The following is a 15,189-nucleotide window of genomic DNA, read 5'->3' as shown; positions in this document are numbered from 1 at the left end:
TTGTGTGCGTTGCTTTGGATTTCCAGCATCTGCAGAATCTTGTGCTCACAATTTTTGCACTAAGTATTTAAAAATTTTATATATGCATTTCTTATAGTAATTTAAAGTATATTTTATGTATCACACAGTATTGCTGCCACAAACTGAAGATTTCACTACACGTGTCAGTGATAATAATCCTGATTCAGATTCTGAACAGTTCAGAAGAAGCCACATTAACCCTTTGAGACACAGAACTGAACTGACAGCATTATGGTCCTCATTACCAGCTTATGGTCATATTTTTGGTGTAGGTTAGGTGAGATCAGAAGACTTACCGCTTTAGATGTCATGATTCCGAACAGTGGGAAGAGAACGATGGGGAGGATAGCAGTAACGGCCAGTGGGATGACCTCAGTGCACCAGTACACAGCCATCAGGAGCACAATGAATCCACAGTAGGCCTCCTGTAACAGGGAAAGGCATGAGTCTCTGCTCCACTCTCCTCACCTTCTGCCCCCTGCGGACTGGAAGGTCATCAGAAAAGAAATCCATGCTTCCAGGAAACGGCTGATTGTCCAGCCAGGAAAGTTTATTTACTCAGCCAATAGTTTATTTAAATAGTAAACAACACACAACGCGAGAAACAAACGTCAATAAAAGCAGAACGGTTTCCCAGAGTGCAGTATCCGGTGCCCGTTACAGGCACACTGTGCTGAGGTTCAGTCTAACACTTCCAGTAAGTGCTGGCCAGGTTTGATAGGTTACCCAATCATGTCCACAGTGACATCTCTGGGGTCAACTACACCTGCCCTCTCCTGGGGAAACAGAGTGCAACTACACAGTGCCAGGCAACCACAGGGGATACAGAAGTGTTTGGCTAACCTTGTGAGTTATTGACGTGATCCAGGAGTTGCCAGCATTTATCGCCCATCCCTAACAGCCCACTAAGGTGGTTTGTGGGGTGGGGAGTGTGATCAGCTGCCTTCTTGAACCCCTGCAGTTCTTCTGCTAAAGCTGTCAGGGAGGAGTTTCTAAATCAAGTCATTTAACTATCATTCAACCACAACATGTACAGCCAATGAAACAATGTTCCTCTGGGGCCAAGATGCAGAAACAAACAAAATAGCAACAAAGGAAAAAGCAAAAATATATGGTATATGTCCCAAGACCCCTGGGAACATGTCCCACAATTGATGGTACAGTCTCCGGGCAGTGCGCAGACGCACCAGTCCAGCCCATCATTCCAGTGCCCGAACGTAGGAGGGCAGCACTGATGGGAGAGGCCAAACCCCCACTGAGCACGGGCACCATGCTGCAATGCCTCCGCCGTTTCCTCTGGGTCTGCTGCTGCAGGCAAGCCCGTGGCTTGAGGCCTAGTCCTGGCTAGGCCTGAGGCTACACAGCTTCCATATCACCTGTCACACCATCAGACAAAGGGAACAGGCCTGAGGCAACTTACATTATCGCTGTCCAACTGAGTCTTGCAATTGCAAGTGAGTTGTCCAAGATAATCTCCCACGGGCACCACCTTCGCGCGCCAACTCTGATGCTGCCGAGTAGCGGGCAGCAACACACTCTGCAGCCAGGCCAGCTCCTCTGTTCCCAAACTGGCTCCTCCGACATCCAAGACTTAGAACCAGTGACAGTGAAGGAACTTCTGTGGGTTGTAGGCCTAATTGTGTGTCTGGAAGCTAGAGGCCCAGAGTCTGTAAGTCCAGAACAGGGACTGTGGGCTGGAGCCTGGAGGCCCAGAGGTGGCCTGTCCTGGTGTTGGTCTGTGTGAGAGTGGGTAGGAGGGAGGGAAAAGGGCTGTTTTTGTGATTGTTGATAGAGTTGTGATAGACGGAATAAGAGTTGTAGAGTCTTTGAAAGTAAGTCAATATCAGGTTTCAAGTTAGGGCAAGGCCAGTTTTACGGTGATTTGGCAAAGCTTTACTGGGAGCAACGGCGAGGGAGTTTGCCTGGCCTGGGCAATCTTGTCCCAGGTTGTTGGAAGACACAAGGAAAAACATTTCAAAGGTTCTAAACCCTGGTTAGACCACACTGGAGTATTGCTTTTAATTCTGGTTGCCTCACTATAGGAAGGATGTGGAAGCTTTCGAGAGGGTGCAAAGGAGATTTACCAAGATGCTGCCTGGTTTAGAGAGCATGTCTTATGAGGAAAGGTCGAGCGAGGCAGGGCTTTTCTCTCTGGCATGAAGGAGGATGAGGGGTGACTTGATAGAGGTGGACAAGGTAATAAGGGGCACAGATAGAGTGGACAGAGACTTCTTCCTCAGGGAGGAGGTGGCTAATACCAGCAGCATAATTTTAAAGTGACTGGAAGAAAGCATAAGGGGATGTCAAAGGCAGTTTAAAAAACCATAGCGACAGTGGTGGGGGCATGGTAAGCCTTCCCAGGGTGGTGGCAGAGGCAGATACATTAGGGTCATTGAAGAGACTCTTAGATAGACACATGGATGACAGAAAAATGGAAGGGTGTGTGAGCGGGAAGGGTTAGATTAATCTCAGAGTAGGTTAAAGATCAGCACAATATTGCAGGCCAAAGGACACGACCAACGTAACAACGTCCTATATTCTATACTAACACTTTTCCATCCTTCCAGACTACAAGGTTGTGCTAAACAACCGGAAGATTGTTAATGTTATAGCAGGGAGAGGCACAGTAATTACAAGTTAGTGTAAATATAGCAGCGCATCAGATTACTGGATTATTTCTTAGGACAGTATCCACATTCACTGCAAATAAAAACTGTCCAGTTCTGACTAAGAGTCTTCAACAATATTCCCTCTATTGTATTTCTTTTTGCAAACTAACCATCGCTCTGAGCAGGATTTTATTTATGTATCTACCCGTTTATTTACTTACACTGTGCAGCACTGTTGGTTTAGTTTTGTAATATGCTTATCAAATAAACAAACCATGACTCAGAAAAAAAAAAATTAATGATGTCAGGGAGTCAAAACCACTGACAGGCACAATGGCAAAATCAAAATGTTTTGACTAGATGGCATCCGCGTTGATTTGCAATCTGTGGTTATTGTTATAATTTGTAACAGTGTTGCAACTTGAAACACAGACGATGTAAATACAGTACATTGAAGCTCTAAAATGTTTCAAAGTAAAGGTTGTGGTACATTTATTATTTAGAAAATTTATGAATTATATTCATAAACATAATTTCAAAGTACAGTATTTCACACTTATATTAGCATAGAATTCAAAATTGTATTACCGCAATTACAAATTATATTAATATTATCTAAAATTCCAGCTTTCTGGTATCAAAGGTTACATGCACGGGAACATTTCAGTTACTGCGAGGCTGTGCACCCATGTAGCGAGAGGGAACAATGGTCTTCAATGTGAAGCATTAATTTGTTCCCCTTCCCATGGATGCTGACTATTCCCAGCAGTTTCTGCACTTAGTTTAGATCTTCAGCACCAACATGTTGTTGTGATTTCCACCTTCCAAAGATCAATCAGGGAGCGTCAAGGTGGATTGGTGAGAGGAAGATAGGGAGTGACTACTTAACTCTAAGGAGAAGGGGCAGGATCAACTTTATTCATTATATATACTCATTGGCCGGCGCTCATTAATACAAATATCTAATCAGCCAATCATGTGGTGGCAACTCAATGCAGAAAAGCATCAAAAGGTTCAGTTGCTGTTCAGAATGGGCAAGAAATGTGATGCAAGTAACTTTGACTATGGAATTGGTGCCAGACGGGGTGGTTTGAGTATCTCAGAAATTACTGATCTCCTGGGTTTTCCACATGCAACAGTCTCTAGAGTTTGTAGAGAATGATATGAAAACCAAAAACAAGGAAAATTGAGTGAGCAGCAGTTCTGTGAGTGAAAACACCTTGTTAGTGAGAGAGGCCAGAGGAGAATGGCCAGACTGGTTCTGTGGGTGAAAACACCTTGTTAGTGAGAGAGGCCAGAGGAGAGTGGCCAGACTGGTTCTGTGGGTGAAAACACCTCGTTAGTGAGAGAGGCCAGAGGAGAATGGCCAGACTGGTTCTGTGAGTGAAAACACCTTGTTAGTGAGAGAGGCCAGAGGAGAATGGCCAGACTGGTTCTGTGGGTGAAAACACCTCGTTAGTGAGAGAGGCCAGAGGAGAATGGCCAGACTGGTTCTGTGAGTGAAAACACCTCGTTAGTGAGAGAGGCCAGAGGAGAATGGCCAGACTGGTTCTGTGGGTGAAAACACCTTGTTAGTGAGAGAGGTCAGAGGAGAATGGCCAGACTGGTTCTGTGGGTGAAAACACCTCGTTAGTGAGAGAGGCCAGAGGAGAGTGGCCAGACTGGTTCAAACTGACAGGAGAGTGACAGTAACACAAATAACTACATTACAACAGTGTGCAGAAGAGCATCTCTGAATCTTGGTGGTCGGGCTAGAGCAGCAGAAGATAAACGTGCACTCAATGGCCACTTTCTCAGTTACAGGAAGTACGTGAGAAGGGGCTCCCAGCTACGTTTACATGTACCGGGAACTTGCCATGGTGTGTTGATGTGATACGCAACAAAAAACAACAACATTCAGAATAAAGGATTACGTAAAAATAAAGTTAGAGGTGTAAGTACAGATATGGAATTAAATATGCATAAATACCAGCATTATAAAACAACATTATAAAAGCGGTTGAATGTGTTTACAGTGCAGTGACTGAGGTTATGGATGGAGGGGGGAAATAACTAGAATAGTTGATCGGATTTAACTACCTGGGGGAGGAAACTTTGCGGATATTTTTGATGTAGTACCCAATAGTGCTTTCCGCAAGGCAGTTTTTGGAAGAGGCAGTTTGCAGGGTGGGTGGTGTCTGCATGAGTTTGCTGCCTGCTTCCTTGTCCCGGTAAGAGGGACAGTGGAGGTGCTTGACGGTAGGGTTGGCAGTGATGAGAGAGGGGGCTTCAAATGGCAGAAGGGGTAGCTTGTAAGAGCTCACTGGGGGAGGGGCTGCAGGAGCTGTGAGTGGGGTGGGGGGGTGGAGAGCACCTTACAGAAGGGAAGGATGTGGTTGCACTGTAAAGAACACAGAAGTCTGTAGGTGAGAGGCGGGCTTGGTGAAGATTTCCCTGGAACAGGGGCTTCTGTGGAAAGGCGGGGGTGGGGTCAAGCCCACGGAGCAGATGATCAAAAGGAGTTGGGTCCATGGTGGTGGTGTAGAGCTTTGAGGAGGTTGGATGTCCTGGAAGTCACAGAACCCTCCCCATAGTACGTCCAATGAGTGGTCTTGGGTCACCACCCTCCGTCGGGGAAGGATGAGAGGTGCCCCCCACCCCCGTCCCACCTCCCGAGTCCAGCATTGGGCGAGTTGGGGTGGGGTGGGGTTTGATCTCTGAGATATCCCACACAAGCTGATACCTATGAAACTATCTGTCCAGCCTCATCTGACCACAGCGGATTCATGTTTGTAAATACATTGGGCAAATTAAGTTGATACTACCATTCAGCCTCCGTACCTCACCCTCCCCCCCCCCCCCCACCACCTCCCATGCGACCAAGTTTGGAGCAAGTTTAACCCTCACCATCCCGCAACCCTCCGAGGGCCATACCAGGTGAAGCATTCGACGGGGCAGGAAGATTCCCGGACTGCTGTCCTCGGATATGGAAGGTCCATATCACCACCCCATTCCCAGACAAGGAGGGGGCGACACCGCGGGGGTACGGGAAAGCGGCCAAGGTGTAGCCCTGGTTGAGCGCAAAGGATCCAGGAGGGTGTCGCACCGTCCCTTCACCCGCCCAGAGATCCCGGTTAACTCCGAACTCTCCAATATAAACCCCTCCGCAAAGTTTCCCAAACTTGTCGCGCGGAACCCGGAGCGGCAGAGTCCTAGGATACGGTCAATAGAGTCCAAGGTCTCTCACCTGCCTCCTGAGGGCGAGGGACGGCGGCAACAGCATCAGGACGGGCAGAGCGAGTGCCAGCGGAAAGCGGTACCGCCGCAGCGGTCTCAGACACGACAGCATAGTCTCTGCCCGGATCCCCACCGAACGCGCTCCTCCACCGCACTGACAGGTTTCCCCATATAAACCGGTGGTGGGCGGGAGCCGGCAAGACGCACCGCCCTCTGCCCTCGCTAACCCCCCGACCCGCCCGCTCCAGCCCTTCTCATCCTCGTAACCCGCCGCGCTCCACCCCAGCTCACCCCCCAATCCGCCGCGCTCCGCCCCAGCTCACCCCCCAACTCGCCGCGCTCCACCCCAGCTCACCCCCCAACCCGCCGCGCTCCACCCCAGCTCACCCCCCAACCCGCCGCGCTCCACCCCAGCTCACACCCCAACCCGCCGCGCTCCACCCCAGCTCACCCCCCAACCCGCCGCGCTCCACCCCAGCTCACACCCCAACCCGCCGCGCTCCGCCCCAGCTCACCCCCCAACCCGCCGCGCTCCACCCCAGCTCACCCCCCGACCCGCCGCGCTCCACCCCAGCTCACCCCCCAACCCGCCACGCTCCACCCCAGCTCACCCCCCGACCCGCCGCGCTCCACCCCAGCTCACACCCTAACCCGCCGCGCTCCACCCCAGCTCACCCCACAACCCGCCGCGCTCCACCCCAGCTCACCCCCCAACCCGCCGCGCTCCACCCCAGCTCACCCCCCAACCCGCCGCGCTCCACCCCAGCTCACCCCCCGACTCGCCCGGCTCTGCCTCCCCTCACTCCCGTAACCAGCCCACTCCCTCTCACCCCAACCTGCCTCCGCTCCACCTCTTCTAACCCCACAACCCACCCCTCTCACTCCTAACCCGCCCCACTCTGCCCCTTCTCACCCCAACCCACCCTGTTCCACCCCCTCTCGACCGAAACATGCCCCGCACGGCCCCCCGCTCCACCCCAATGCACCTGACTGCCCCCCTCACCTCCAAACTCACTCTGCCCCTTCTCACCCCAACCCAACCCCCTCCCCATCTGCCTCTTCTCACCTCCTAACTCATCTCCTCTCACCCCCTAACCACCCCGCTCCACCCCCTCTCACCCCTCAACCCAATCTGTTTCAGCCCAACCTGCCCCACTCCAGCCCCTCTCACTCTCCAACCTGACTATACTCTCCTCATCCCTCTCTCCTTCCACTCTCTTCATCCCCCTCCCCCTCCCCCTCTCCCTCTCCCACTCCCCATCTGACCCACAATTGGTGTGATTAATGTCTCACCGGTTATCTATACATAACTAATGAGTAACTGGAAGTTGTGACACCATTCGATTAAAAGACTTAGTAACCAACTTGTTGAGAAACAGTAAGGTGATATTGAACTATTGACTAATATTCGTTTCTTTCCATGTAGGAATAATACCGTAGTTATATTAGTTAACGGTAAGTTATAACTAATATTTGCCTGTTTTTCGTGTAGTTATAGTAAAGTGTAACTATGTCACTACCATACAACACAGGAGCAGAATTAGGCCATTCAGCCCATCGAGTCTGCGCCATCACTCTATCATGGCTGATTTATTTTCCTCTCACCCCCATTCTCCAGTAAACTTTGACATCTTGACCGATCAAGAACCTATCAAACTCTATTTTAAATATACCCAATGACTTGACCTCCACAGATTCACCACCTTCTGGCTGAAGAAATGTATCTGTGTTCTAAAGGGATGCCCTTCTATTCTGAGGCTTTGCCCTTTGGTCCTAGACTCCCCCACAGCCTCTGCAAGTCCAGTCTGTCGAGGCCTTTCGATATTTGCCAAGTTTCTGAACTCCGGCCAGTATGGGCCAGAATCTCAATTTGTGAAGTAGAATGTTTACCGATGTATTTCCATTCCGTCAAACATCCAGAGAGTGAACCAATAGGGTGCACAGCAGCGTAGTGGTTAGCACAACACGTTCCAGCAGGAGCGATCACCGACCGGGGTTCAATTCTCCCCGCTGTCCGTGTGCCCTGTCCGTGCCAGCCTGGGGCTCCGGTTTCCTCCCACCTTTCAAAGACGTGCCAGTTAGGGTTAGTAAGTTGTGGGCTCGCTGTGTTGGTGCCGGAAGCACAATCCTTCCTGATCTGATCTGACACAAACGGTGTACTTCACTCGATGTCTTCTATTGTACAACAGTCCGAGCCACATGTATGTATAGCTGGGGTGCCCAAGCCTTTTGCACTGCAGTAGTTTATATATTGCACTGTACTTGCTGATGCAAAAAAAAAACAAAATTCATGACATGTGAGTGCTGATAAACCTGATTCTGATGTGGGTCTCTGTTGTGGACTGAGAGTGACAAGGGGGCAGGGAGAGGGGAATCATGGTTAGGTATTGGGGAGGGAATGGGAAGCGCCAGAGAGACAGTCTGTAATGATCAATAATCCAGCTGTTTAGAACTAAATGACCTTGCCCAATGTCTCAGGGTTGAGTCTGTCTGTGCCCATGCCACCCCTGCCCCAGCACTCCTTCTCTGCCACCTGTCCCACACCCCTCTTGCAGCATTCCACCCTTGCCATTTCCAAACATCCTTTGCTCCCACCAGATTTACAAACTCGCTCTCCACTCCATGTTGACAAGTTCAGTACTGTGCAATTCAGTAAGGGACCCTAGCTATATATATGTGCCAAAGACTCTTGTACACTACTGAGTACCTCTAACAGGATGCCACATGTGACAAGAGAAAATCTGCAGATACTGGAATTCCGAGCAACACACAAAATGCCAGAGGAACTCAGCAAGCCAGGCAGATTCTATACAAAAAAGTAAAGTTGAAGTTTTGGGCTGAGACCCCTCGACAGGACTCTTTACCACAGATGCTGCCTGGCCTGCTGAGTTCCTCCAGCATTTTGTGTGTTGTTCAGATTTCCAGTATCTGCAGATTTTCTCTTGTCTATCAACCTGCACGGTGCCTTTGATGGATTTATGGACGTGGACTGTAAGGTTCCTCTGTTACTTTGAATTCTGCTGAAGGGTCTCGGCCTGAAGTATCGACCATGCTCATTTCCATAGGTGCTGCCTGGCCTGCTAGGTTCCTCCAGCATTTTGTGTGTGTTACAGAAGGAGTAAGACAGATTAGGGAATGGGTAAAGAAGTGACAGATGGAATACAGTGTCGGGGAGTTATGGTCACGCACTTTGGTCGATGAAACGAAAGGGTTGACTATTTTCTAGATGGGGAGAAAATATAAAACACTGAGGCACAAGGGACTCAGGAGTGCTTGTGCAGGATTCCCTGAAGGTTAATTTGCAGGTTGAGCCAGTGGTGAGGAAGGCAAATGTGATGTTGGTATTCGTTCCAAGAGGACTAGAATATAAAAGCAAGGATGTAATGTTGAAACTTGATAAAGCACTGGCGAGGCCCCACTTGGGGTATTGTGAGCTGTTTTGGACCCTTTATCATAGAAAGGGTGTGCTGAAACTGGGGAGGGTTCAAAGGAGTTCACGAATGATTCCAAGATTGAATGTCTTGTCTTATGAAGAGCATCTGATGGCTTTGGGCCTGTATTCACCTCACTGAAACCTATTGAATGGTGAAAGGCCTTGATGGATGTGGAGAGGATGTTTCCTATGATGGGAGAGTCTAAGACCAGAGGACACAGCCTCAGAATAGAGGGGCATCCCTTTAGATTGGAGACGAGGAGGAATGCCTTTAGCCAGAGGGTGGTGAATCTGTGGAACTCATTGCCACAGGCAGCTGTGGAGGCCAAGTCTTTATGCATGTTTAAGGCAGATTATTGATTGGTCAGGGCATGAAGGGATACAGGGAGAAGGCAGGAGAATTGGGGCTGAGAGGAAAATTGGACCAGCCACGATGAAATGGCAGAAAAGACTCGATGGGCCAAATGGCCTAACTCTGCTCCTATAGCTGATGGTCTTATGGCTTAGGTTCAGAACATAAACTGGCCCAAAGTGTTGGCAAACACTGGGATGTCCTTAACCCTTCGACAGGGTCTCCCCTGAGAAAATCCTACAACCACTTCCCAGTAGCGCAGTGATTAGCATCTGTAGAGCTAAGCGTACCATACTGTGCAAAAGTCTTCATCACATGCAAAAAAATTCTGTAAATTGAAGATGCTTTCAAAAGAAATGAAGTAAAAAAGTTTCTAAATATCAAAAATTACTATAAAGAGCAGTGAACAGTACCAAACTAAATCAAATCAGTATTTGGTGTGACCACGCTTTGCCTTTAAAAATGCTTCAATTCTCTTAGGTACACGGTCATGTAAGAAAATTGGCTGATAGGTTGTTCTAAACATCTTGGAGAACTTGCCACAGTTCTGCAGACTTTGGCAGCTTCCTTTGCTTCTGTCTCCAGGTGATCCCAGACATCCTCAATGATGTTGCGATCAGGGCTCTGTGGAGGCTGTACCAACTAAAACCAAATAAAAAATCAAGGGTGCCTCAGACTTTTTCAGCTGTTTCTGTCTCTTTCTTAGTTTCTCTGTCGCAGGTGTCACTGCGTTGGAATCTGGCTGTTTCTCTCTGGAGTGGTGCTATCTTTTAAATGGGTACTAATTCCAGAGGTGCCGTGGTGGTGCATTGGGGTGCAGACTTGCTATTTTTCTTTCCTATGCTTGCTTATATTTTTATATAATCACATGTGCATTATTTATTTACAAATACAGCGTGGAACAGGCCCTTCCGGCCAATGAGCCTCACCACCCAGCAACCCACCCATTTAACCCTCGCCTAACCTCAGGACAATTTACAATAACCAATTGGCCTACTAACCGGTTTATCTTTAGACTGTGGGATGAAGCTGGATCACCCAGAGACAGCCCACAAGGCTCACGGAGAGGACATGCAGACTCCTTCCAGACGGCACCGGAACTGAACATTGAACTCTGACACCCCCAGGCTCAATAGCATCACTCTAACTGCTACGCATGTCATTGGTTAGTGAATTTCCCAGTAATCGTAGTGTAACTCTCGGTTCTGCTAGCGGCTTACTCTACAGGAAGACAGCCCCCGGCCCGGCCAAGCTTGAGAAATCTCGTTTGGGTGGATGCTGCGCGATGTGACCCGTTACAAACAGTACCATGAAATTACAAACCATACTCAATATGCGATTAAACGATTGAGCTTTATAATTCTTAATTTGACTATATGGTTAGCAAAGAAGCAAAAAAAACGAAAAGGGCCCATTCTCATGGAATGGTCTAATGTGCAACATCGGAGCTCACAATGTCATCCATTTGTTCCCTGTTTACCTCCTCTGAGTGTAGCTGACTGTCGGTCCCTGCTCCAAGTCCCTTCTGTCTGGCTGTTTACCAACTCTCTCCATTCACGTCATCTCTCCTCATAATCCCTGCTCCCAGACACACAAGAAAGAGCAACGTGCCTCTCATTGGACGGCACACATTACAAGCCCCGTTATCTCTAGTCATAACCCAAACGTTGCTGCTACAGAGACTCCATTACCTGAGCAGTGAAACCTTTCAGAGAGGCCACTACATTAGCAGTGAAACCTGACAGTGCGTTACAGTATTGAGCTGGATCTCTAGAACATTCTTAGTCACCTCTTCTGGTTCTCAGCTTATTCTTTGTGTTCAGTCTTCATTCTTGTAACGCTCAATAACATGGCCGGAAGCAACTGGTTGTATCCTCACTCTCCACCTCCAGAACCTCTGGATCTTGAAAATACCGGGATCTTACACGTCTGCAGATCCTCCACCTTTGTGCTGAGGGTGAGAAGAGGGCCGAGCTAGGACATCCATTATCAGCCTTCCTGTCACTATTCAAGGCCAAGGGTGATAGGTATGTGATTAGTCAGGGTGTTAAAGTCCATGGGGAGAAGGCAGGCGAATGGCATTGAGAGGGGTAATAAATACAGTCTTATCTATCCCACACTTCGCACCTGTGTGCTGCATTAAATAACTTGGGGATATCGGCGCTGCTCAAAGGAATCTTTGCTGGTTCTGTTATCTCTGTGACGGTAAATGGGCTTTTCAATCCTCAGCGACTGTCACCGAAGGATTAGTCGGTTCTACCAGGAGATGCTCCTCACCTTCTGCTGACGGGGCTTCATTCGGAAGCCCTCATTCTGAGTATGGTGGCCGGTTCTTCGCTTGCGAAGATCAGGAGGGAAGAAGAGTCCTGAGGAGCGAAGGCTTCCCGCACGCACAGCAAAGGTTTATCGTGGGGGTCGATTCCTCTCTTTCAGATGGGAACGTTCCACCATGGCACGCGAGCTGCGCTGACCGCAAGGCTGCAGGTCGAGTAACGGAGTTGTCCTTACTGGACCGACTGCCGGGCAAGGCTAACGCGTCCCAACTACCCGGCTTTGGAATCGGAGTTGTCCTTCCAGACAGACTGCCGGGCAAGGCTAGCGAGACCCAACTACCCGGCTTTGGAATCGGAGTTGTCCTTCTACTGGACCGACTGTCGGGCAAGGCTAACGCGTCCCAACTACCCGGCTTTGGAATCGGAGTTGTCCTTCTACTAGACAGACTGCCGGGCAAGGCTAACGAGACCCAACTACCCGGCTTTGGAATCGGAGTTGTCCTTCCAGACAGACTGCCGGGCAAGGCTAACGAGATCCAACTACCCGGCTTTGGAATCGGAGTTGTCCTTCCAGACAGACTGCCGGGCAAGGCTAACGCGTCCCAACTACCTGGCTTTGGAATCGGAGTTGTCCCTCTCCTGGGCTGGCTGTTCATGGGTTCAATGTTCATTCAGAAACCTGATGGTAGTGGGGAAGAAATGAGAGAGCAGTTTCAAGTTCCTGGGTGTCAATGTCTCTGAGGATCTAACCTGGACACAACATATTGATGCAGCTACAAAGAAGGTAAGACAATGGCAATATTTCATTAGGAGTTTGAGGAGATTTGGTTTGTCAACTAAAACGCTTGAAAACTTCTACAAATGTACCATGGAGAGCACTCTGACAGGGGCGGAGAGGGGGGAGCCAGGAGCCACTGCACGAGATCAAAATGGGTTGCAGAAGCTTGTAGAATTAGTCCACTTTATCATGGATACCAGCCTCCACGTGTCCAAGACATCTTCAAGGAGCGGCGCCTTAGGAAGGTGGTGTCCATCATTAAGCCTCCCCACCACCCAGGGCATGCCCCCTTCTGACTGTTACCAGCAGGGAGGAGGTACAGAAGCCTGTAGGCATACACACAGTGATTCAGGAACAGCTTCTTCCCCTCTGCCATCTGATTCCTAAATGGACATTGAACCCATGAAGACTACCTCACTACTTTTTTTTTATTTCTGTTATTTTGCACTATTTATTTTAACTCAATTATTTTATTTATATATACACACACTTAATGTAATTCTGTTGTTAATTGTGCATTTCATTGTTACTGTGGCTGCAAAGTTAACAAATACTTGTGAATATGACAATAAACTTGACTGTCTTTGTCAGCTTCCAGCAGAGTGTGTCAGCAAGTTGTGGATTAGCTGATCTGCACGCTGAGCTGTCTCCCAGTCTGTGTCTGCAGGGGTAGCACCCAATCATTACATCTCCACCTCTGTAATTCTTAAACGTTCTTTCCCCAGATGTGGGCGTTGGCAACAAAGCCAGCATTTATCGCACATCCCTAATTGCCCTTGGGATGGTGGTAGGGAGCCACTGTAATCTGTGCAGTGAATGTGCTCCCTCTGTGCTGTTGGGGAGGGTTTAGACCCAGTGATGGCCAAGGACCAGCAACAGATCACAAAGTCAAGATGCACTCAGGGTCAGTAAGACCAAGGAACTGACTGTGGGCTTCAGGACGAGGAAGTGAAGGGGACACACACCAGGCCTTGAGGGATCAGCGGTGGAAAGGGTGAGATATTTTAAGTTCCTGGGTGTCAACATCTCTGAAGATCTAACTGGGGTCCAACATACTGATGCAAAGAAGGCACAACAGTGGCTATACTTCATTAGAGTTTGAGGAGGTTTGGCATGTCGCCAATAACTCCAGCAAATTTCTACAGATGTTCCATGGGGAGCATTCTAACTGGTTGCAACACCGTCTGGTACGGGGAGGCCACTGCACAGGATCGGAGAAAGCTGCAGAAAGTTGTGAACTCTGCCAGCTCCACCCTGGGCACCAGCCTCCCCGGCATCCAGAACATCTTGGAAAAGTGATCCACCCTCAAGGACCCCCATCACCAGGACATACCCTCTCGTCATTGCTACCATCAGGGAGGGGGTACAGGAGGGGGGGACTGTGCAGGATCAGAGAAAGATGCAGAAAGTTGTAAACTCTGCCAGATCCACCCTGGGCACCAGTCTCCCCGGCATCCAGAACATCATCGAAAGGCGATACCTCAAAAAGGCGGCATCCATCGTTAAGGACCCCTTCACCCAGGAGAGGCCCTCTTCTAATTCCTACCATCAGGGAGGAGGTACAGGAGCCTGAAGACACACACTCAATGTTTTAGGAACAGGTTTTTCCCCACCACCATCAGATTTCTGAATGAACATTGAATCCATGAACACTATCTCACTATTTGGCTCTCTTTTTACAATAATTTTTAAATGTTTTATATATTTCATTATAACTTAGGGTAATGATTTATGTATTGCACTGTACTGGTGCCACAAAACAACACATCTCATGATACATGTCACTGGTTCTGTTATGTGACATGGAAGGGAATCTGTGGAGCAAGTACAGGCCCTTCGGCCCACAATATTGTGCCGACCTTTTAACCTACTCCAGGATCAATCTAACCCTTCAATCCCACATAACCCTCCACTTCTCTTTCATCCATGTGCCTGGCTAAGATCTCTTAAATGTCCCTGATGTATCTGGCAATGAGTCCCACACCACCACCACCACCCTCTGTGTAAAAAACCTACCTCTGACATTCCCCCCCCCCCACATACTTTCCTTTAATCACCTTAAAATTATGCCCCCTTGTATTAGCCATCTCCACCCTGGCGAAAAGACTCTAGCTGTCCACTCAGTCTATGCCTCTTATCATCTTGTACACCTCAATCAAATCACCTCTCATCCTCCTTCGCTCCAAAGAGAAAAGCACTGGCACACTCCACTTGTCCTCATAAACCACGCTCTCTAATCCAGACAGCATCCTGGTCAATCTCCTCTGCACCCTCTCTAATCCAGACCACATCCCAGTCAATCTCCTCTGCGCCCTCTCAATTCCAGGCAGCATCCTGGTCAATCTCCTCTGCACCCTCTCTAATCCAGGCAGCGTCCTGGTGAATCTCCTCTGCACCCTCTCTAATCCAGACAGCATCCTGGTGAATTTCCTCTGCACCCTCTCTAATCCAGACAGCATCCCGGTCAATCTCCTCTGCACCCTCTCTAATCCAGGCAGCATGCTGGT

General features: G+C 49.1%; 1 protein-coding gene across 1 annotated transcript in view; it reads right to left on the bottom strand.

Moving 5' to 3' along the window:
• The window catches only part of LOC132395131 (Na(+)/citrate cotransporter-like), a 37,208-nt gene extending 31,315 nt beyond the window's left edge, over positions 1-5,893 (bottom strand). Inside the window, exons 1-2 of the mRNA XM_059971434.1 lie at positions 5,857-5,893; positions 318-446 (exon numbers count right to left, since the gene is read on the bottom strand). Coding sequence (XP_059827417.1) covers positions 318-446; positions 5,857-5,892 — 165 coding nt within the window. The 5' untranslated portion in view covers position 5,893. The remainder of the gene's footprint in view (positions 1-317; positions 447-5,856) is intronic.
• Positions 5,894-15,189: the final 9,296 nt, after the last annotated feature.

Source organism: Hypanus sabinus, chromosome 6 (genome assembly GCF_030144855.1).
Source record: "Hypanus sabinus isolate sHypSab1 chromosome 6, sHypSab1.hap1, whole genome shotgun sequence".
NCBI lineage: Eukaryota > Metazoa > Chordata > Chondrichthyes > Myliobatiformes > Dasyatidae > Hypanus > Hypanus sabinus.
Note: the sequence above shows the minus strand (reverse complement) of the source record. Positions and strands in the feature narration are given on the sequence as shown.